This window comes from Centruroides vittatus, unplaced genomic scaffold, assembly GCF_030686945.1.
Source record: "Centruroides vittatus isolate TY-2023 unplaced genomic scaffold, ASM3068694v2 contig_880, whole genome shotgun sequence".
Lineage (NCBI taxonomy): Eukaryota > Metazoa > Arthropoda > Arachnida > Scorpiones > Buthidae > Centruroides > Centruroides vittatus.
Genome location: NW_027122572.1, coordinates 2113074 through 2137191, shown reverse-complemented (window position 1 = coordinate 2137191; position 24118 = coordinate 2113074). Strand labels below are relative to the sequence as shown.

Here is a 24118-nt window from a genome sequence, read left to right as displayed (position 1 = left end):
ATAGGCGACCAAAATCCTTGAGGGGACCGCTAAGGGTACCTCTCTATAGTCGAAGTCGGCGAGATCGGTCAGTCCGATCGCATCCACGAACAGGGTCGTCGTGACGTTGAGTGGTGTATTCTCGAATCGAAGAAAAAGTCTAAATGCCGTTATTACGTGTTTATTTACAGCAAAGTACAATTATATATACAGAAAGTATAACAATGTCGATCGTGGAGACAAGAGTCGGAGCGCACGAGGTGGACGTCCGAACTGAAGCACGTCGAGCCCAAAAGTGGTTAGCCTCGACCCTGACGTCACGCCGGTTGGGGACAGTGGTCAGTCGCAGTGTTGCCGACCGCCGCACCTAGTTACGGCTCTGACACTACGTAAGTGTAACTTTCAACTTAACCTCGAATAGGCAACTGAATCTTAGGGTACATTCATAAAGTTGAAGAAGTTAAATGATTGTTTACTTAGTCAGTCATAAAGTACGCGTATAGTACGAGTGATATTTATTACAGCTATATAATATATAGTTAAAATACTTTTTTTTTTTTTTTCTTTTTTTTTTAACTCTTTCCGCCCTGTGGGCACTAAGAGGGCCTCTTTTAGAAAGCCCATTATGGGTTCGGCCAGGCCCACAATGGGGCGACCGGGTGGTGAGGGACGGGGCCCGACATATTCGAACGGACCACCCCCCGAAAAATTCCTGGGGATATTCGACCCGCTCGGATTCGATCCCGGGTCCCCCAGAGCGGTAGGCTGCCACCTTGACCGCTCGGCCATCCGGCCGTCTTAGTTAAAATACTATAAATAGATGTTGCGGCTTTCCAATAGGCATTTCAATAGAGGATGCGGCTCTCGTTTATTTGATAGGCATTATATGGCTTCTATTATGACAAGGTCTAGCCGGCCTTGCTTTATGTATCACTAAAATTTAAAACAAAATTTCAGAAAAAGGAATGTTATTATTAAATAAATATACTGTGTATGGTGTATAGTGCTGCAAAAGCCATTTTATTCGAGCCAAAAGAAGAAAAAAAGAAATAAAATAGTAACAAAACTTAAGTCACACCATACGAACGAGTGAGTGCAGCGATCTAGCATTGTGCTTGCTCGAACATGTTCGCTAACTCCAGTTTACAGTATTCCGTAATCTCCCATTTCCCGAAACCTTTCACGAAATCAAAGTCCAAAACCTTTGACGAAAATTGAAATTTTAGCGCATAAATTTCCGATCACGAATGATCGAATTCCCGAACATCGAGGGATTAATGCATTTAACTTACAAGTTAGTATTTTTCTAAAAGATTTGAATTAAAAATAATGGAATATTTTGAATCTATCCGAAGTACAATAACTTTATTAGATATTTTAAATATTTTTAAAGGTTGCAATAAAACTGATAAAATATTAAGAAAATTAAAGTGAACATAAAAACAATGTGATCAAACTTTTTAGTAACTGTAAGGAAATACAGAAATGATAATACTTTGAAAAATTTAGTCATATATAAATAAATAAATGAAATGTTTATTCTAAATTATTATACATTGATGCGAAAGACAATTACAACATGAAACTTGGCACTGATAATCGTTTAATCTAAATTACTTTTCTTTTGAATTATCTGAATTTTCAGTGTTTTCATTAGAACTTTCAACTTCATCTTCTACTGGATTTTCATCTTCTACTTCTTCATTATTTTCTTTTTCTAAATGTATCATTGGAACAGTTTCCATGGGCGTTATCACTACATCACCACTTATAGGTTTTATACATTTAACAGTATCATAATGAACCTTATTTTCACGTTTCGAATTATCTTTATCGTGATTGTTATTTGTATTTGTACAAGTAGATTCACTATTATCAATAACTTCAGTAATCTTTATTTCACTCTGACTTTCATCACTCTGTAACTCTTGATTTTCGTTGGAATAGGGATTGTCTAAATCCATGTAATGCTATAAAAAGTAAAAAGATTGCTTGATAAATATTCGTTCAATATGGGTGAATTTTTATTTATACAGTGATCGCCACTTATTGTGCTTACTGGTTAATGCTATCAGCCGCTTAATGTAAGAAAAACCCTTTTCCCAAATCAGATTATACAGCATTTTCTGTTTAAAAGTCTAACGCTTATTGTTATCAGATTAAACTAGGACATTTATGATATTTATAACTGTTTAACCCACTCGATCTCAGTTAGGGATCAGCTGGAGCTCCACCAACTATACCAAGTGACGCCATCTTAACGTTTGAAGTGGAGCTGGTCAAGATAGAAGTCAGTTTTAGCAATAAAATTATATTTATAATGTTTTATAATAGGCCTAGTATTTAGATCACACGTTTTTTATTTGAATTCGGAATATAAGTGTATTAATTTAAATTTTCTATATTATAGCAGAGGAAGTGGAGAAAAAATGGAAGGTACAGGGGATGGATAGCCTATATGAGAGGAAAAAATTAATAAAATTAGCATTGTTCGTGGCAGTGGTGTTTCCTATTCGGCCAGAATTTTTACGTGTGTGTTCTAGCATAAAAGCGTAAAACAGAAACTGAACTGAAAGCTGATTTCTGATTCAGTTTTCTGTCACACAATTTTACTCATGTGTGTTCCTGGCCTAAATAGGTGTGCGCAGAATAAATAGCGTATCATTAGTTGAGAATCGCTGTTCTGAGACTTTTACTCTTGAATAAGATATATTTAGAACATCGAAAACTTTAAATAAATAAATAAACGTTGGAGTTATCAGCGAGCCGAAGTTTTCATGAACGTCGAACGTCGAGCGCCGCTATCTTGTCGAGTTCGACGTTCACGTTTTAGAGATGAAAACTTCGGCCGCGACCTCGCTACCATTGTAATAGTGCATCTATTTTTATTTATTAAAATAACATCATAAGTTGATTTCCTCTAGTTTTGTGAATACATCCTAATATGATTTTCTATTTATATTGTGGAACAGAGATCGATAATTTTTTGTTGCTGCCATCGACTTTCATTACATAAAACCTTGACGCGATTTATTGTTAGAAATAAAATAACATCACTACGTAACGTAAGTTTATAGTAAGCTACTATGTATACAGTATAAGCAAGTATTCGTGTTTTCTCTCGTTCGTGATTTAATATAGAAAGTAATTTAACAGGATTCTTTTTAAATTCGATATAAAAATTATTATTTATTATCTCCCTTTCACAAATCGATTGCCACAGCATTAGAAAATACTGTGGCAATCGATCGAAAATTTTTTCGCGATCGCTAGTTGACTACTCCTGCAGTAAAAACATACCCCTGTACATTGGCTGCCCTGCAAGATGGCGGCTGACGGATATTGTTATCAAAATAGTCTTGAACCAACTTGATCACAATAAACGACGACCACTGTATTTATTTTTGTCATATTTAACAGACACCGTTTGTTCAAACATTACATAAAAGTTCCTGGTAGAAATCCTTAATCAGAGTAGTCTAATGATTAATTTACAAAAGATCACAACACAATAGTACCATTACTGTTAAAGTATCAATAATTTAATCAAGTACACTATAACATGGTAACTTTTGATATTGCCAAATCGGTTAACGATATCTAAACAGATATGTGAAAGAGCATTTTTAATATTTTAAACAGAATATTTAACATTTATACTATAGATTTACAATAATATACTTTACATTATTTATCTACCAGTATTTTTCTTCTCATAGAAAATACGAGCATTAATAAAAAATCAAGCAACGAGTTGCGTAACGTTCCCGGCTGTTATATTTGGGTTTACTATAGATTACTCCCTATGGAATTTCAGGACTTTGATTATATATTTGAATTCAGGGGACCGAGACGAGTTCAACGGTACCCTAATTTTGGACCGGAGACGAAAAATAAAAAAAGTTATCACACTTTTTAAGTTACCATACTTTTTTAATGCTCTCATGCAGACGGCACCGTAGTTGCTAGTATTGCCATCTTGCGGTAAAGTCTGCAAACCGTGACGTCAGACTACGGTCATCTCCCGGAGCGTTAAACACGCGATACGAGAGCGGAGAGAGCGACGCGACTTCCGATCATCGCGCGATCGCCATTTCGGTTAATGTTACTTATGGCAGCGAACATGGTAGGCCCGACTGACCTCTCGTATGGGCGCCACCACACGCCGCCATGTGCTAAACTAGTGATCGATTCACGGTAGTTCTTGAACAAAGTAAAAAAAGGAGAGAAACGTCTACTAAAGGCAATTTTAACGACAAGCGACGGGACTCCCGATCGCGATAGCGAGGCCGACTTACCGGAGAGCGACGCGACTCCCTATCATCGCGCGATCGCCGGAAAAAAGTATGATAACTTTTTTATTTTTCGTCTCCGATCCAAAAGTAGAGTACCGCTGAACTCGTCTCGGTCCCCTGAGTTCAGATATATACCCAAACACACGAAATTCCATAGGGAGTAATCTATAGTATACCCTGATATTTTATTTAACTAAAATATCTTTTATAATATTAAACATAAAAATAAATTTATGTGGCGCCACCTGTTACCAGATGTTTTATAAAAAAAAGTTTTTATATAATTAATTATTATAAAATGGCAAAAAACGAATTTCGAGGGTAGTGATAAGTTTAAAAAAAAAAAAAATGTAAATGCTAATGACGAGTAAAATCATCAAGTCCCCGACCCTTCTCGAGATATGACAGTTAAAGTTAGGGGAGGGGGGTCCTATCAAAATTTAATAGCATGAATGCCCCTTATGCACAAGTCACCGTACAAAATTCTGTTACTTAGTCGTTACCCATCCTGAGATGACAAATGAAATAAACGCCAACACACACACGTACAGTACATGAAATTTTTTCCTTTTTTTAAATACATTTTTGGGTTTAAAGGGTCTCAAAATAGAGATTTGCAAAAACTCAGTGTGTCAAATTTGCATTCGTATACATAACAGTCGGGAAAGTAAAATTAAAAAGTTTATGAAAATGATAATTATGAATATTAAATATACATACCTGTTGCGTACTTTCTTCTAGCAGCATTCCTATTCTCTCACCAAGACGCTTGAAATCTGGGCGTTTACCTGGTTCTAAATTCCAACAGTCCGTCATAATTTCATATCTAAAATGAATTAAAATATATAATGACGCATAACTATTTCAAACAATATTAACAAATTGATTAACTATTTAAAAAACAATAATCTTTAAAAAATTGTAAAATTTCTTAAAAATAAACGAGTTTGTAAAAATAACTCTTTTCTATCCGACTTCGAAAGAGCTAAGAACTGAGATGGACACCTTGGAAATTAATAAATACTTCTTACTTTATTATTCACCAACCATGCGTTATCATTCAAAATATCCAAATGCATTTCGCAAGATTTTCTTTGCCTCTTCAGTGGATATTACACCTTTACGACAGTGTTACATTTATATTCTATCAAATTTTCCCAGCATGCATCTACAGATAATCCGGTATTCAGATTGATGACATAATTTGCATAATTTTTGATACAATAATGTTCCGCGATACGTCTTGTTACAATATTTTCAAATTTATACAATATTTTGATACTATTTCTATTTATGATACAATTATTATTTTTACAATGTTGATACCATGGAGATTCACTTCGCTTCAGGCGAATTGCCGCTTCATGCTCTTTAACACGTTGTTCAAGCTGTCTTCCCGTTTCTCCAACGTAGATCTTACTTTCTGGGCATGTACATATTAGTTTGTAGACGACTCCTGCTGTTTTCAAAGGGTCTTGTGCATGTCCTACTATTCCTCTGTTTACCACATAAATACTTTTGCTTAATCTATTTTTCTGTTCGCCCACTAAGTTGACAGAACAATTATTAAAGTTATTTTTATATTTTTCATAGAACTTTTTAATATATGGTATTTTAATGTATAGGTTTTTACTTTTTTCTTCTTTTACATTATATCTACTTATTGTATAACAATTATACCACTTACGTATTACTTGTTGAGGGTAATCGTTAAGCAGATATTTTTTAAACAGATTTTCAGTTTCAAGTTCTATATACTTCTGTAATGTCGTTCTGTTGAGGATTTTTCTTAGTTCCATTATAAAAACGTTTCTCTTTATACCTAAAGGACAGTATGATTTATAGTTTATTACTTTATTATTATTACAGATTTTTGTATACTTACGAAACAGTAGTGTTTTTTCGTTTCGTGTGATTGTAACATCTAAATAGTTAATTTCATTATTTTTCTCTTCTTCGTAGGTGAATCTAATATCATTATTTAAACTGTTTGCATAAGTTTCGATGTTTTGGGCTGTGGTAATATTGGAGTCATATAGGATTAATATGTCGTCTACATACCTGGCGTAGAAGGAAATACCTTGGAACTGGAAAATCTTTTGATCTAATGATGTCATGCATATATCTGCAATCTTCGGGCCTATAACGGACCCCATTGCTATCCCATCTTTTTGTCGATAAAAGTCTGTAGCAACCGAAAAATAGTTATTTTTAAAAGCAAATTGTATAAATTCTAAAACGTAATTAGGTAAACTATAATTACTTAAACATTCTAAAATAAAGTTCCACTTAATTGATGGGTACATTGATTTTACATCTAGACTCATAAGTCTAAAGGATTCCTTATTTTGACCATATAACAAATGCGAAATTAGTTGGTCTGTATTTTTTATACTGTAGCTAGAATCTGGTATACATTGTAAATAATTTTTTATATAATGTTCTAAATTATACAATATAGAATATTTAAAATCCACAAGAGGTCTATAAACATTTCCTATTTTATGGGTTTTAAGTCTGATATTAAGTTGCGGTATGCGTATCTTGTTAAAATCTATTATCTTTTTATATTCTTGATTTGCAAATTCTTTTTTATATTTCTTCATCAACTTCATTAATCCTTTTTTGATATCTTCGGTTGGGTTATTATGCAGTTGTTCATATTCATCAGTAGATACTATTTCTTTTTTCTTTAATTGTAGATCTGAATTCGTAATAATTATGAGTGCATGAGATTTATCTGCTTTTATAATAGATAATTGTTTATGTTTAAAGTATTTCGTTAATCTATTCATCTTATTAGTTATATTAATTGCTTTTTTATCTACTATATATTGGTTATATGCACCTTTACCTTTGAACTTTTGGAGATCTTTACTTAAGTGTATTCTCAACTGTTCTTTTTCTTTTGATTTTCCCGAGATTCGCCGAATAGCACTCTCAATTTCTGCTACAACTTCAATTGACTTTGAAAAAATGGGGAAGTTCATATTATCTCCATACGACAATAGTCGTAAGTAATCATTCGGAACATCAACGTTTGTCAAATTTATAATTAATTTATTTAACCATTCTTCCTTATCTGCTGTTGAGGGGTAATACACCAGCAACATTACAACTGCCAAAGTCTATCAAAACCAGTGTTCGATATGGCGACATAGTCAAGATAGAAAGATCAATCATAAAGTCTGTCATAAAGAAAAAAGGTAAACAGATGTATTTATTATCTAAAAAAATTAAATTAATGAAGAAAACTGATAACAGTAAAAATGACAATAACAAAAATAGTGATAATAAGAATACTAATGATCAGTATAAAGTAAAAAAGAGTATTAAACTAACACAAAAATTTGATTACCCCTCAACAGCAGATAAGGAAGAATGGCTAAATAAATTAATTATAAATTTGACAAACGTTGATGTTCCGAATGATTACTTACGACTATTGTCGTATGGAGATAATATGAACTTCCCCATTTTTTCAAAGTCAATTGAAGTTGTAGCAGAAATTGAGAGTGCTATTCGGCGAATCTCGGGAAAATCAAAAGAAAAAGAACAGTTGAGAATACACTTAAGTAAAGATCTTCAAAAGTTCAAAGGTAAAGGTGCATATAACCAATATATAGTAGACAAAAAAGCAATTAATATAACTAATAAGATGAATAGATTAACGAAATACTTTAAACATAAACAATTATCTATTATAAAAGCAGATAAATCTCATGCACTCATAATTATTACGAATTCAGATCTACAATTAAAGAAAAAAGAAATAGTATCTACTGATGAATATGAACAACTGCATAATAACCCAACCGAAGATATCAAAAAAGGATTAATGAAGTTGATGAAGAAATATAAAAAAGAATTTGCAAATCAAGAATATAAAAAGATAATAGATTTTAACAAGATACGTATACCGCAACTTAATATCAGACTTAAAACCCATAAAATAGGAAATGTTTATAGACCTCTTGTGGATTTTAAATATTCTATATTGTATAATTTAGAACATTATATAAAAAATTATTTACAATGTATACCAGATTCTAGCTACAGTATAAAAAATACAGACCAACTAATTTCGCATTTGTTATATGGTCAAAATAAGGAATCCTTTAGACTTATGAGTCTAGATGTAAAATCAATGTACCCATCAATTAAGTGGAACTTTATTTTAGAATGTTTAAGTAATTATAGTTTACCTAATTACGTTTTAGAATTTATACAATTTGCTTTTAAAAATAACTATTTTTCGGTTTCTACAGACTTTTATCGACAAAAAGATGGGATAGCAATGGGGTCCGTTATAGGCCCGAAGATTGCAGATATATGCATGACATCATTAGATCAAAAGATTTTCCAGTTCCAAGGTATTTCCTTCTACGCCAGGTATGTAGACGACATATTAATCCTATATGATTCCAATATTACCACAGCCCAAAACATCGAAACTTATGCGAACAGTTTAAACAATGATATTAGATTCACCTACGAAGAAGAGAAAAATAATGAAATTAACTATTTAGATGTTACAATCACACGAAACGAAAAAACACTACTGTTTCGTAAGTATACAAAAATCTGTAATAATAATAAAGTAATCAACTATAAATCATACTGTCCTTTAGGTATAAAGAGAAACGTTTTTATAATGGAACTAAGAAAAATCCTCAACAGAACGACATTGCAGAAGTATATAGAACTTGAAACTGAAAATCTGTTTAAAAAATATCTGCTTAACGATTACCCTCAACAAGTAATACGTAAGTGGTATAATTGTTATACAATAAGTAGATATAATGTAAAAGAAGAAAAAAGTAAAAACCTATACATTAAAATACCATATATTAAAAAGTTCTATGAAAAATATAAAAATAACTTTAATAATTGTTCTGTCAACTTAGTGGGCGAACAGAAAAATAGATTAAGCAAAAGTATTTATGTGGTAAACAGAGGAATAGTAGGACATGCACAAGACCCTTTGAAAACAGCAGGAGTCGTCTACAAACTAATATGTACATGCCCAGAAAGTAAGATCTACGTTGGAGAAACGGGAAGACAGCTTGAACAACGTGTTAAAGAGCATGAAGCGGCAATTCGCCTGAAGCGAAGTGAATCTCCATGGTATCAACATTGTAAAAATAATAATTGTATCATAAATAGAAATAGTATCAAAATATTGTATAAATTTGAAAATATTGTAACAAGACGTATCGCGGAACATTATTGTATCAAAAATTATGCAAATTATGTCATCAATCTGAATACCGGATTATCTGTAGATGCATGCTGGGAAAATTTGATAGAATATAAATGTAACACTGTCGTAAAGGTATAATATCCACTGAAGAGGCAAAGAAAATCTTGCGAAATGCATTTGGATATTTTGAATGATAACGCATGGTTGGTGAATAATAAAGTAAGAAGTATTTATTAATTTCCAAGGTGTCCATCTCAGTTCTTAGCTCTTTCGAAGTCGGATAGAAAAGAGTTATTTTTACAAACTCGTTTATTTTTAAGAAATTTTACAATTTTTTAAAGATTATTGTTTTTTAAATATACAATAACCGATCCCATTGCTTGATATTTGTTTAAATTGATTAACCTTATCTTATTAATTTAAAAGAATTGAAAATTCGCTAAAGTGTAAAATTTGGTATTCTATTTATTTATTTATTAAATGGTCAAATTCCATCACCAACTCCAATTCTCATAAAAACCAATATACTCGTATGTGCTGTTTTAGTTGGAGCTGCTAATAATTTTTTTATTTTTTAAAGCAACGCGACACGAGCGATTTGCCGAGGGTGAATGCCTCCTGGGAAGACTTTCTACGGAAAACTGGTTCTTATTTAGGTTGTTGCAAACGTGAAGAAGACCCGGAGAACTCCACGTGGTCAGCCTGTTGACTAGGCGCGAAGCCACGACCAGCGTTCAGTGGTTTTATCCACTCGGTTACTTCTGGGCCAACCAATAAAATTAACACTCATCTAAATGCTTTCTAGTTTATCACTGAAAACGTAAATTAAATCATTCTTAAAAAACAAAAAACAAGAATCAAAGATATCTTTGATAACAGGCATCTGCAACGAAAGCATCTTAAGCAGGTGCTCGTACACTCTGACCTTTAGCAGTTTAACTTAAATAACTACAAAAACTTTTTATGATAATAGGCGTGTTATCTGATAAAGTTGTGATTTTTGCATTCAAAAGAGGAGTGAATGTAATACGATTTCTTCGGAAATCGCAGCAATTTATGTCACAGCTAATGTCGGTACACGATAAAATTGCAACGATCTGACTAAATTCGATTGATAAAAAAATTGTATTCTGTTTTCAATTGCAGAGCGTGTACGCAAGAGCGTAGCCAGCCAATGGGCCAGGAGGGACAAGATGTTGTAAATTGATAGAGGATATGAATTGTATGTAGATAAAATAAAAACGATTCATAAAGTTTTAATCATTTACTGTGTACTGGAAAAGAAATATCTTAATTAAAACATTTTCTTAAAACTTACAAGAAGCCTAAGAAGATTATTTTAATTAAAACTTAGCATTTAAATAATTTTTTCGAATTTCTAGGGGGGACAGCTGCCCCCTCCTGTCCCCCTCGGCAATGCCCTTGCATGTACGAATGGATTCTAGACCACTGATGCGCAATTAACTGATTGTCTCTGGAAGTCGGCTTCTTACAGAAACACAGCTTCCCAATCATCAAATGTCACGGCAAGCCACTGCTAACCAGAACCAGTACATGCCATATAATTCAACTTATATAATTATATAGATATCTACAGTACATTATTATACATAAGATTTACAATTAGAATTTGCACAAGTGTGCTTCACAAGTTTTGTTGTTCACAATGATCATAATTAAAGTATCCCTACTCAATGCTGATATTTAGCAATCCAAATTTAACCAAATCTAGTATGGTGGCATGCGAAAGACATTTCCCATAAAAAGTTTTAAAAAATTAGTACCAAAACTTGCCACTAAGACACTTGATGATTTAAACACAGCAAACATTTTACTGTAAGAGTGTAAGATACTCGTGCTATACAAAAACCTTAGCAACATGTTGTTCAATCTGATCTCCATTCTGAAGACATAAAACCTGAAGGCTATGAAATGATTCAATGGTTAACTGTAATTGATCATCTATGATTCTTCTCACACACAATGTTATACTGTCTTTCAAGGCCACCAAAGCCTGCAAAAAACTATTACTAGAGGGAATGATTGAAGGGCAAAGAGGTAGAGGTAGGCCAAAATTGAACTGGTTCAACAACATCAGAAAGTGGACATATATAATGTATGAAGAGTGCTCAAGAGAAGCACAAGATAGATCATGGTGGCGTGATATGGTTGTCAACCTCCTGACAGGAGAAGATACTTAAAGAAAGAAGAAAGAAGCCGTTCTTTCGGTTAAGTCTTAATGCTCTCCCTCTCCCTTCTCGCGGGGGAATTTCGAAAAATCTCTTCTTAGTGTGCATTTTCATGATGTACCCTAACTGTGTACCAAATTTCACCACTAGGTTCTGGAACTTTCTAGAAAAAACTGGAACATTCTCATTGAAGTGTCACACATTTTCAAAGTCAACCACTTTCAACCCCCATATCTCTCACACCCTTATAGCTATCGAGATGCAACCACCAGAGTGCACGATGGGAGACTTGGGGCTACTACCACACACAAACACCATTCATGTGTGATGTGTAGTTTTGGCTGAAGAGTGAGATATAGACACAAACATGTCCATTTATATATATATATATATATTAACAAAAACTGGATAACTTAAATTTTGTTACACTTTATCTAGGTGTAACGAAATTAACTTATCCAGTTTTTGTTTGATTTATATAAAAATATTAATTTTCTTATTCTTACTTAAATATCTTGCATGAACTATAATAAAATAATTAAATTATAAAATTTATTAAATGTATTCTATTAAATTTTTTATAATTACAATTAACTTTAATATTTGCTATTTGTATCTGTTCCAACATTGATGAAAATTTATTAATTCATTGCAGGAAGAAAATGACTGTAAAATAATTATCCTTAGTGTTAATTAAAATTAATTTACATTTTTGTAATTTAATTTACAAAAATGTTAATTACTTACAAAGAATCAGGAGAATATTCAGGTTTTTCCATTCTGTAACCTTCGCTTAACTTCTTAAAGAACTCTTCATTTAAATCTATACCAGGATAAGGATTTCGTCCTAAAGTAAATATTTCCCATAATAATATTCCAAAGGACCATCTGAAAAAATCAAATAAATTTTGCATTTAATATCACTCCTTCGGTAATTATAATTTCAGAACTTCATAAAATAATCAGTATATGATTTCATATTTATTATAATCATTATGTTTTTGTTAAGTGATAAATATAAGGTTGAAAATGAACAAAACACAAATAAACAATGATTTTTTTTCCTCTGTTAAGTCATCTGTTAATACATCAGTAAAAATTTCATAAAAGAGATAATTTCAAAATTAACAATGAAACTTTGGCTAATTGAAAGTTTTTAAAGCTAAAACAAAACAAATGTATCTATGAAACAAAAGAGAATAAATTTTATTTAAATAAAAAAAGTTACTACTTTAATACCTTGTAACAGACATTAAATGTACAGTACAGTAGAGACTCATTAATCGGAACGATTTTCAGTCGGACTGTGTCGTGCTGAATCAAACGTTTTTGATATTAAATTTACTTCTAAAGTATAATTTTCATGTTTTTTATATTTTTCAATATATTTATTTTGTTTGTACAAAATGCAGAAATAATTTTTAACGATACGATAACCTCGATTATTATTATAAAAATTTTCGTTAGGCTTAAAATCGACGAAAATTCAACATCGAAGCGACACGCAACGGAGAAAAATTTGAACATCGGACAGGTTAATATATTTATTCGTACATAATCGGTAATCGGAACAAATCACTAATCTGAACAACCCGAGCCCCCAATTGATTCCGATTTTCGGTTCTTACTGTATATGATAATAGAAATAAATTCAAAGATCTTGAAAATTTTTTGTTTATTTGAAATTTATGGATTTATTCCATTAATACTTAGAATAGAGCCTTCTAAGTATTAATGGGATAGCCAGCCTTCAACCAGCCTTCTAAATAAAATATTGCAAAAATCATAAGGTAAAACATTTTGTTTTTAATATCAATAATTTATATGCAAGATACATTTTTAAAGTAATGACTATTTTGAAATAAGAAAAAAACATGAAAGATAAAAATAATTTATTATAGCCAAAAGAAATTATTTCTATCATTTTTCCACATAGTCATAAGCCTGATTTGTCTGCAGAGCTGGTGTAAGCACAACAGCTTAATCATCAGTCCTGACAGAAGTTATTGTTTTCTTTATTCACAAGAGAGCTTTACAGGGTTTCTCTAAATCTTTTCTCTGTAATAAGGATGCAGTTTCTTCTCTAGTCAAATATAGTACCTTCAGGTTTTACTTGACTCTACCCTGTTATTTTACACCTTGAGATGGTGCTAGACAAGGCTAGACATATCTTTCTTCTGATTATGTAGAGGTATTGGCAAAACCTGAGATCTACAACCATGTGTCCTCTTTTAAAGTTTTGTGATGATGGGATCAATCCAAAATAGTCTATGCTACCTTAGTTGGTGGCCTAAGGTACTTTACATGCTATCAAACTAAGTTTGCTAAATGCCTTGCTATTACTAGGGCCATATCTATTTCTCCAGGCAGTTTTTGAGGTTCTATTGGGTCTTCCTCCTCTACTCTTGTTCATTCAGGCTGAGGCAAGGAAGGTCATTTGTACACTCAAGTCAACTTACTTCTAGACCAAGTACTAAGGGATATGTTGAAGGAAGAAAGTCTTTTTGATGGGTCTGACAGAATTTTACCTTGGTTTGTGTTTGACAAGCATTATCTGGTCTCTTTTCCTGCTTGACTTGACTGGCATATGGCTAGAATAATCTTTTGTTCACAAGATATAGTGTGATTAACAGATGGATCCAAAACTGTTAGTGGCACAAATGCTGGCATTTGTGAAGAATAGTCACATAGGGGCTGTTTTGTCTCAATGGGTAGTTCCCAACAATTTTTCAAGAAGCAATGCTAGCTATTATTTAGTGTGTTGCACTATTTTGCATAGTGGAAACATGCTCCTTGTTAACCCTTTTAGCTCTTGATATTTCTTATAATACTTTCTTTAGAGCTGTTAAAAATTGGATTATCTCCAATATTTCTAAGCAGTGGAGGTTAACTCCTGTTTAAAGCAGAGCAAGACTAGTCTGTCCTGAAAGCAGGCTTAGGCAAAAAAATTTCTTGTCTTTTCAAAAGGAATTATGTTTGCTGTTTGGTTGGTGTTATGACTAATTGTGGTCAATTTTGTAAACACCTTTGCCAACTAAAACTTTGCTCCTCAGCATTTTGCTGCCTTTGTAGATCTGCTGATAAAACTCCTCTGCATCTCACTTGTGAGTGTGCAGATCTTTGCTCACTTTTTTCTTTTGATTCTTTTTGAGCATTGGTGATGTACCTCAGCATTTCTCCAGAGGTCTACTGTCTTTTTTTCAAAGAAATTAGACTTCTGAAGTAGTTTCATCACAGTCTGGGGTGTACAATACTTTTAGGTCGTGGTATGTTTTACCTGCTGGTCCCACCTGTACAATAAACAATAACTGTGTTTTATTAATGCAATTAATTTTCGATTCTTACCATCATGAATGTGATATATTCTGTTGTTTATTATTCAATAATATAAAACATTATGCCTGGCATCCAATTATTCTCTTTTCATGATCGGTGGCACAAATGGGTATAGCTCATCTGCTAAATATGCCACTATTCTATCACATTTTTCCAATTCCATTACTACTTTTTACTTCACAATCTACACAAAACCACTTTTCCATGGTAGACACATTTATATGAGATTGAACACATTAACATCCTATATTCTCCACCAGACATTTATGTTAAAATATCTGCCCAGACACTTTTATGCATTATACTGGCTCTACCACTAATCTCTCTTTATGGAAATGAAGCCTTTCTACTCTGTCCTCAAAAGATAACATATCCCTCTCTAGCTACAAACAAACATGATGTCACTGAAACCTGAGAAGATTTACAGGGAAACAAGCAATTATTTATTGTGACATCGTCACAATGCCTGGCTGAAATTTTTAATTGTATTTTTAATTTATTTAATTTAAAATATATGCTCCCTACCTCAAAGTAGCAGTGGCTTGCCCCTGTACATCAAACTTTTTCTTTAATAATAGAGTCATGCCTGTCATCCATTAGCTGCTTTCAGGAGAAAAGTTTTAAATTGAAATAACATAACTTCTGGTTTGCATTGGAAGTTCTTATATAGTTAATTGGGGCCTCCTGTTCCAAAGGTTTCCACATCTTGTCTCAGATTTCATCTAACACCATTCTCGAAATTGAGGAAAGACAGACAGATGGACAACAGTGAGAATTTATAGATCTACAATTTATTCAAAATGCAGCCCAATGAAATTTGATGTTTATTTTTTGGTTTTTGAACCAAATTGCAAAAAAAATTATCATAAAATATGCATTTTGTCAATCCAAGATTGTTTTACATTGTTATAAACAAAACAAATTACAGAAATAAAATATACAATTGTAGTTTCTGATGCAATGATGATAATTTTACAATTTCAGAATAAACAATAGAGTCTGAGAGATGCCATGCAAGCTAAGGCAGTTGCTATAGGAAACTTATGTCAAATGTGAATGGATAAATTTACTGTTCACTCACAGGAATTTTGGGATGAACATAACTAACAGTTTCACCCATGCAAGTATGATGCAGCACTGCTAACTTAGATTGGCTCAGTTCTAGATTATAAAAATGCTTTTAAAATAGGCAGCCTAGTAGTAAGTTACTCAGTGGTTAATAAATTATAACCTTTCCAGAATTTTTTATAACAGATCCACAGCCCATGAACAAGTAATATTAATAAAAGTATCAGATCAATAATCAGTAAACACTACAATATTTTTTGGGTGAAGAGATACATCTTGCACATATTCAATGGTGCTACACCACTGAGACAACATACAATATCTCATTCATTTTAATTAAAAGAAAGTTCTATAGAAAAGCTCTTGCATGTCATGTATTTTCATCATGTTTTATATCTTTTTTGAGTTAGATAGATTCTTAGATTAAGTTGATGTCTATGTGAAAGTGTGTTACTGTTGTTCACACTTTCATACAAAGTTGCCACATGTTGGAATGCTCAACGATTCAACAACTGAAAAAATCTAACAACAAGTTGTAACTTTCCTGGCTGTTATTAGATTTTATCTTTAAAATAAAGTTTATATTAAAATCATAATAAATAAAATTGTGTATGATAACATCAGTTATGAGATTTTGTTATAAAAAATTTCATATTAATTATTATAAAATGGCAAAAAGCTTAATTTTGAGGGTAGTGTTAAATTTTATAAAAAAAAACCTGTAAATGCTAACAAAAAATCTTCATTATGTCTGACCTTTCTCAGATATGACACATGATACCCCTCTATCACCCCACTCCCCTCAACATTTAACTACCAAAATTTAATAGCATCAATGCCCGTTATACACAGGCTACGTGTCAAATTTCATTTCTTAATCTTTAACCATCCTGAAATATTAAATGAAATACACATCAACACACACATACATACATACAGACATATCCATGGAATTTTTTCCTGTTTCTATTTTTGAGTTCAGGGTGTCTCGAAATATGGAGATTTGCAAAAATCTCAGAGAGTCAAATTTGACACAATTGTAATATTTTCCTTTGTTATATATACATAATAATGTGAGATTCTAGAGGGAGTAATTAAGTAATTAAATTAATTAGTTAAAACTTAAAGGAAGTGGGGTTTTCCACTTCCTTTTTCTCACCCGCACACGCTATTATGATAGATAAAAACTGATCAAATATCCCTCCAAGCCAACGATCATTACAATGTCCTGACTTGGGTTACAACCCTAGTCTTCTTCTTCTTTGACCATTGAGTCATGTATGACTATGGTGACTTCATAGACAAATTTCCTCCAGCAAGTTGTCTGTAGTGTCCAGTCTTTCAGGTATTTGAGTTCCAGGCTGGTATCTGCTTTGATATTATCCATCCACCTGGTACATTGCCTTCCCCTTTTCCTATGTCCCTCTACCATTCCCAGCATGATCTGTTTTTCCAGGGAGTCAGCACGAATGGTGTGACCAAAGAACTTTAACCTCAAGCATGCAATCATTGCCTCCAAGGAGATTTGTGGTCAAATTTTATCTAGTACTTCTATATTAGTTGTTCTATCTGTCCATGGGATTCTGAGGATCTACTGCAACACCAAAGTTCGAATGCATCTATCCTTCTTCTATCGCTTTTTCTTACTGTCCAGTATTCACAACCATAGGTTGTGATTGGGAATACAATTGCCTGGACCAGTCTGGCCTTAGTAGATATTGTGATGTCTCAGCTTTTACAGATGTTGTTCATCTTGGTTATGTGAGGTTTGCCGAACGACTGCGTTAGTCAGAATGTCGCGCGGTCACGATCCACGTGTGGGAGTGAAAGAAACTCTCAAGAGACAGGTTTTCATTCGTAACCCGTTTATATAACAAAAGGTGCTTACAACTACAATATACTTTTATCAGCGGCGGCGTTCGAGTCTTCTGGGCCTTCTCTCGGAATCGAAAGTCCACAAGAAAAGTCCTCCGATGTTTCGCAGGAGTATGATGGCCCCGGGGCGCACTGTTCAGCTTCTCGAGGGAAAGTTCCGGACGTAGGGACGATTCCGATTACAGGTGACAAATCCAAGGGAGTGGGTGACCTTCCAAAAGAGATGTAATCCAACTGCCGAAGATCACGGGAAAAAAATCCCGTCGTACAATCGCGAGACAAAGCTCTAAGAGCCAAGAACCGAGAGAACTAATGACCGAGAGAACGTCACATCCCTTTTTCTCAGGGTTTTTATAACTTTCTTTTGAGTCCCAGATCGAACATTCCGATAGGTCGATGTCGATTTGCCTCCGCTCTCTAATTGGTCCCCCCCCTCGTTACGCATTGTAACGAGATCGGAACCCCGGTCGTCGGATGAGTCAACATCGACTGACAATTCGATTCCTACCGAAGATGTTCGATCTAAGTACTCAAATTCATCGATTGTTTCAACCTGAGAAGAATGACTTTCTCAGAAATTTCTACAGACGTGTCCTTTTATGGACATGTAATATTCACTTTTCGTTTAACTATTTTTTTTCTTGTCTGACGGTTTCTTTTTACAACGTTAATTTATAATAACAACAATTATTATTATTTGCTTCTATACAAAAATTACAAAAAAAAAATTTTCTTATTTGCACAAATAGTAGGCCCACTTCCGAAGCTTCACAGGGCTCTCCGCCATTTTTAAAATGTTGCTGTGGAGTAGCGACATTTTACCTGAGAGCGTTGTACGCTGTCAGTTCATTCTCCGCTTGCTTTTCTCGCGCCCGTTTGGTTTCGCGTGACATCACATGACTATATCCGAAGGTTTCTACAAATGATCAAATAACAATCACGGTTACATCGAATAACAAATTTTTAACAAATTATAAATTTTTCCGACAATTTTAACTTTTACATTTAAGTTCTATGCTACATTTCTTTCCTTTTTTTTGTGCAACGTTTACGAACATTTGGTGTTGTATTTAATTCGATTTGAACATTTAAATTACATTTGTCGGTACGCAAACATTTTATGTTTGTAGACTGAGCAATTCATAACAATCACCATATTCCATTTCCATTTCTGAAAAAGCCGAAAAAGGGGTTTTAAAATTGAATATGTCCACGTTTCTTTTCAGGTTCTTGGGAACACAAACAGGGATTCGATATTTAGTTCAATCGGTCTGTCACATGCAAAATGTAGAAGCTACTTCCGACGCACGTGGACATGTAGAGTCCGAAGATCACGTGTCATCTGTAGGTGTGCTTTTCTTCCTTTCTCTCGAAGTTTTCCAACAAAAAGGTTTTTCTTCCTTTTTTGGACATTTGGAGTGGACTACTCCATTTCCGTTCTGAATCGTATGAGTATGATGGGGTGTCTGCACAGACAGTGAAAGTTTGTGTGTTCCCCATTTTCTCCTCAGACATACCAGTTTTCTAGATGTCAGTCTTCTGAACAAGAGACAGTTATCTGTCATCGGAGTTGATGCAGATTACCACTAATCGAGGTCATGTAGTTCGAAGATGACAATTTCTTCAATTTTGACTCATTCTGTTGAAAGTTCGACGTTTCTTGGACCTTTTCTGATGATGATTTCAACTTTCTCTTTTCGAATATCGTCATTTTCTTCCGAATCGGTTCTTTTGATGGTTGCTTTGGTTGTGACAGACAGTTGTTTTGCACGCGTTTAAAAATGGGAGGGAAAAATTTTCCTCATATTCCGATTATATAAATTACTCAATCTATGACAGATATTTGCGCTCGTGTTTCTCTCGCGACAATTTTAAACTCGTAAAACGCTGGTGTACACAGAAAATTTCACGTTCAAGGTTTACAAAGTTGACATAACTAATAGTTCTGGGTTCGCGACATAAAAATAAAAATCCCGTTTTTTTGCCTCTAATCAAAACTTTCATTTATATTTTAATCGTCAATGACTCCTCCTCTTTTTCTTATGATAGTCTCTTTTGCTGGGTGATAGAGACTACCATTTACAATCTTTGAAGAGTCCGATAGGTGTAGGTGGCGGCAAGCGCTCATGACCCTGGCTTTGTGGTAAAGTCCTACTTTTTTCCGCGTCTGTTCCCATCGCGTCAATCGGTAGTGTGATTTTTGACGAGGTCGGAAGAACCCATGGATATTCTTGCACAGATCCCCGACTTCTAAGGGCATAATTATGTGAAGGTTGTGCAGTGGATGTCTGTTGGTTGCGTACTAGCGTTTCTGTTGTGTCTAGTTGGTCCGGCTGAATTGATTCTAAAATAAATTCATCCCAAGGGTCTCTAGATATAGGCAACTGATGTTCTGAGGCGGATGACTCGGTAGCCTTTGCTTCGGACTTAGTTTCGTCCGTCGCAAAAGATCCGAATTCCATACGCGCCAAAGCGGGCTTCATCCGGTTAGCGTGAGTGTGCATCCTTTTCCCGTTATGCACATGCTGGACGATAAAGTCGACCGGACTTGTCTCCGCTACTATCCTATAGGGTCCTTGCCATCTTGGAGCTAGTTTTCGCTTTAATCCCGATGGAACCGTTACTTCCGTTACGAAAACTCTGTCGCCTATAGAAAATTTGTAGGGCTTATTCCTTCGCTGTTGATACGCATTTCTATCCAGTGCGGCTTTTTCTGCATGTTCTTGGGCCAGCTTGTGTGCTATCGCTAGTCTCGCCCTCAGTTCGCTTGCATAATTTTCGCTAATATCGTAACTCGGTCGGTTGGGTTCAGTTACGACATCAAATGGATAAATTGGGTCTCTTCCGTACACTAAATAATATGGCGTCTCGTTGGTACTGGAATGAACGGTGGTGTTGTACGCGAATAGGGCGTAAGGAACCATTTCATCCCAATTGCGCTGGTCTTTATCTACATAATGCGTTAGTATATCTATTAAGGTTTTGTTTAAGCGTTCCACCATGCCGTTGCATTGTGGGTGGTATGCAGTGGTGAGAAGTCTTTCTATGTGCAAGAGATCACAAACTTCTCGCATCATTTTCGAAGTAAAATTTGCACCTCTATCAGTCAATAATTGTTTGGGGACTGAATGTCGTAAGATCACTTGTGTAACGAACGCTTTGGCGACGGTTTTAGCAGTAACGTCTGGTAATGGCACTGCTTCTGCCCATCTAGAAAAGTGATCTACAAAAACTAAGAGATACTTGTTGCCATTATTAGAGGTAGGAAAAGGACCTTGTATGTCTAAAGCTGTTCTCTCAAATACCTTTGTGATTTTAGGGAATGTTTGTAAGGGAGCTTGATGTCCGTGTAGAGGACGTCGTCGCAAACTACATTCCTGACACGTCTGGCAATAATGTATGATGTCTTTGTTCATTTCGGGCCAATAAAACTGCGTCTGTAATTTTTTTCTCAGCTTCTTCGCGCCTAAGTGTCCCGAACTTGGAATATCGTGGAACAACTTCAAAACGTATTCGACCAAAGTTTTAGGGATGACTAATCTGTCCCAAGTTTCGTTTCTTTCCGGGTTTGTCTTTCTATGATATAAGGTTTGATCTGCGTCTAAATAAAACTCGCTACCATCTGTGTTCAGACCCTGTTCCGACGGGGATAGGTTTTCTGTTAGGCGTCGTCTGATTTCCTTACAAAAAGGGTCCTCCAATTGTTGTTCCCGAATCTGAGCCTTACTATATATTGGGTGCATCTCAATTATTGGAGCTATAGGTACTCGACTTAATGCGTCCGCATTAGCGTGTGCTTTTCTGAGCGTCCTGGGAAAGCATGGCGTTGGTTTAACATACGATCGCGACATTTCGTTTTGTTTCTCGTTTTCTGCTGTGAAAAATGTGCCTATCTTAATTCCTTTCTTTGGTTGTTTTGTTCGCGTGCGATTCCTTTTTTGTTTTTTCTTATTTCCCATTTTGCTATTCTTTCTATGACCGTTTGTTCGGTTTAAATCCCTCAAATCTCCTTGACATAGACTATCCTTCCCGTTCTTTTGTCTTTCTACCATTGCAAACTCGCTGTCATTCTTACTCATGTTACGTGGGTTATTAACATTATTATGAAGGTTCGCTAATCCCCAGAATGTAACTTCGTTACCGCTAGGGAAAATAAGCTTCGCGTTTTTTATCGAAATCGTAAGGTCGTATTTCTCAATCACGTCTCTACCTAGGATCCCGTCATTAGGTTCTGTTATTTTGGAGTCCACTACATAACAATCGTGTCTAAAATTCAATTGCCCGATTCTAAATGCTAAATCGAATTTTCCGAGCGTCTCTATTGTGTGTCCTGTGACACTAAGTAACTCTACCTCTCTGGTTTCAGCTTTCTTTAACTCGCGTAAGTTCGAAAAGAAATCTTTTGATATCAAAGAAACTGCCGCGCCTGTGTCTATTGTTAATTTCGCTCTTTTATTTTCGATTTCACAAACTAAAGTGCAAGGGGGTAAATCTTCATTTATAAATTTAGATTCTCCGACACCCGATAAACGAGTAGCTTCGCGCGGATAATCTACTATTTGCTCTAAATCTCGACGCTGTTCTTTTGCTTTCACCGAAGTTATTCTACTTCCGTCTCGATTAAACCTTACACTATCTTTATTTAACTCCTGTGATACATTATTTGTTTGCCGAAGGCTTTCCTCCGGACTGGGCAACGCTAAGTATTTAGGAAAGGTCGCGTTATCTAAGGCCCGCTCGGCATTAGGGTCGTTTACGAACCAGCCTTGCGCGTAACGCGTCGGGTTAAAAGGCAAATATTCAGAGTTCTGATCATCCCTAGGTCCTATCTGTCTATACTGTTCTCGATAGACTGGCATTTGTTCCCGATATCGCGGCGAAAACGGATTATTTATAACAGGAACCTGCCATTCTGGAGTGTTAGGGTTTCCTCTCCACTCCCCTCGATTGGGCGGAGGGAAGGTATCTTCTCCATACCAATCGGGTAGTGGGGGCGACGCATAAATTCTACTGTCTAACCAATTTGAAGTAGATCGCCGATAATTTGTTGGTCTCCATTCGAAATTCGGCCTACAAGGAAATGAATTATATCCGGAGTATCGTCTAGAAGGAATCTGGGCAGAATAATTTAATGACGATCGGTTATTTGTAGGAAAACGCGGTTGTTGTAAGCGCTGCGGCTGCGCGAATCGGCATTGAGAGCTCGAATAGGTATTGGGATTACCTACTTCCTGTCTCCCTCGTAACGCGGGTGAAGGCATTCGTCTATTTTGATTGGATTCTCCTCCTCGCGCGCTAGTTGTTTGCGCTATCGAGGACCGATTGTCTAATCTCTTCCCTAACGTTTCTATCTGTTTAGCGATTTGACTTATTTTCGTTTCTAATGCATCTTCCTTATGGGGTTTTGTCTCGTCGGCTTTCGGTGGGGAATTCTCTGCAGACTCCTCTACGTTTCCTATATAATTCCGCTGTTTGTTAGTCAATTGCTCTATTGTTTCCTCTCTTATCGCTATTTTTAACGCTTCCGAAAATGTAGCTGGGTCATGGGTCATTACGTTACGTTTCATTTTTTCATTTAAGCCGTGCAAGAATTGAATGCGGAGCTTCTCGTCCAATTCCTGTTGCTGACACCGTTTGATAATGGCATTTTCTTGCTCGTTTGACCCGGTTCGATCTACAATTATCGCGCTAACTAACGTTTGTAACCTAACGGCGAATTCTTGAACTCTTTCATCTTTGCGTTGCGTACACGCGTGGAATTTCTGTACCCTAATAGAATATGGTTCTCGGTCAAATCTACTTATCATTAAGCGTTTAAAGCTTGCGTACTCCGTTACTTCCTTCATTTGGAGGTCGCGCCACGCAAAATCTCTCGCTATCCCTGTTAGTTTACACTTAGCAATGCTTAAACATTGTCTAGGGGTCCAACCTGCTAATCCTGCGACTTCCCCTAACGTATCGAAAAAATCTGTTACGCGCCCCGCGTCTCCCGAGTAGGTAGGTATCATCCCACTAAAAGCTGAAAGGGCGCTAATTGAGCCGCCTCCTAGGTCGCGAGTCGGCGCTGGAAAACCTGTCTCTGTTTCCATGGTTCTTTCCCACTTTTCTCTCGGCTGCCTCAACAATTATTGTGGGACTGAAATTGTTTGCAATTGTTGCAAAAATAATCAAAA

The 24118-nt window shown here is 35.1% G+C and overlaps 1 protein-coding gene and 1 long non-coding RNA gene across 2 annotated transcripts in view; both read right to left on the bottom strand.

The window, feature by feature from the left end:
• Positions 1–1495: 1495 nt before the first annotated feature.
• The window catches only part of LOC136983348 (vascular endothelial growth factor receptor 1-like), a 106428-nt gene continuing 83805 nt past the window's right edge, over positions 1496–24118 (bottom strand). The window contains exons 20-22 of the mRNA XM_067280047.1: positions 12414–12554; positions 4995–5100; positions 1496–1949 (exon numbers count right to left, since the gene is read on the bottom strand). Coding sequence (XP_067136148.1) covers positions 1593–1949; positions 4995–5100; positions 12414–12554 — 604 coding nt within the window. The 3' untranslated portion in view covers positions 1496–1592. The remainder of the gene's footprint in view (positions 1950–4994; positions 5101–12413; positions 12555–24118) is intronic.
• Positions 5288–6022, bottom strand: LOC136983359 (uncharacterized). Its single transcript, XR_010882033.1, has 2 exons — positions 5962–6022; positions 5288–5820 (listed from the first exon to the last, which is right to left on the bottom strand). It is a non-coding gene; the product is annotated as an uncharacterized lncRNA (long non-coding RNA).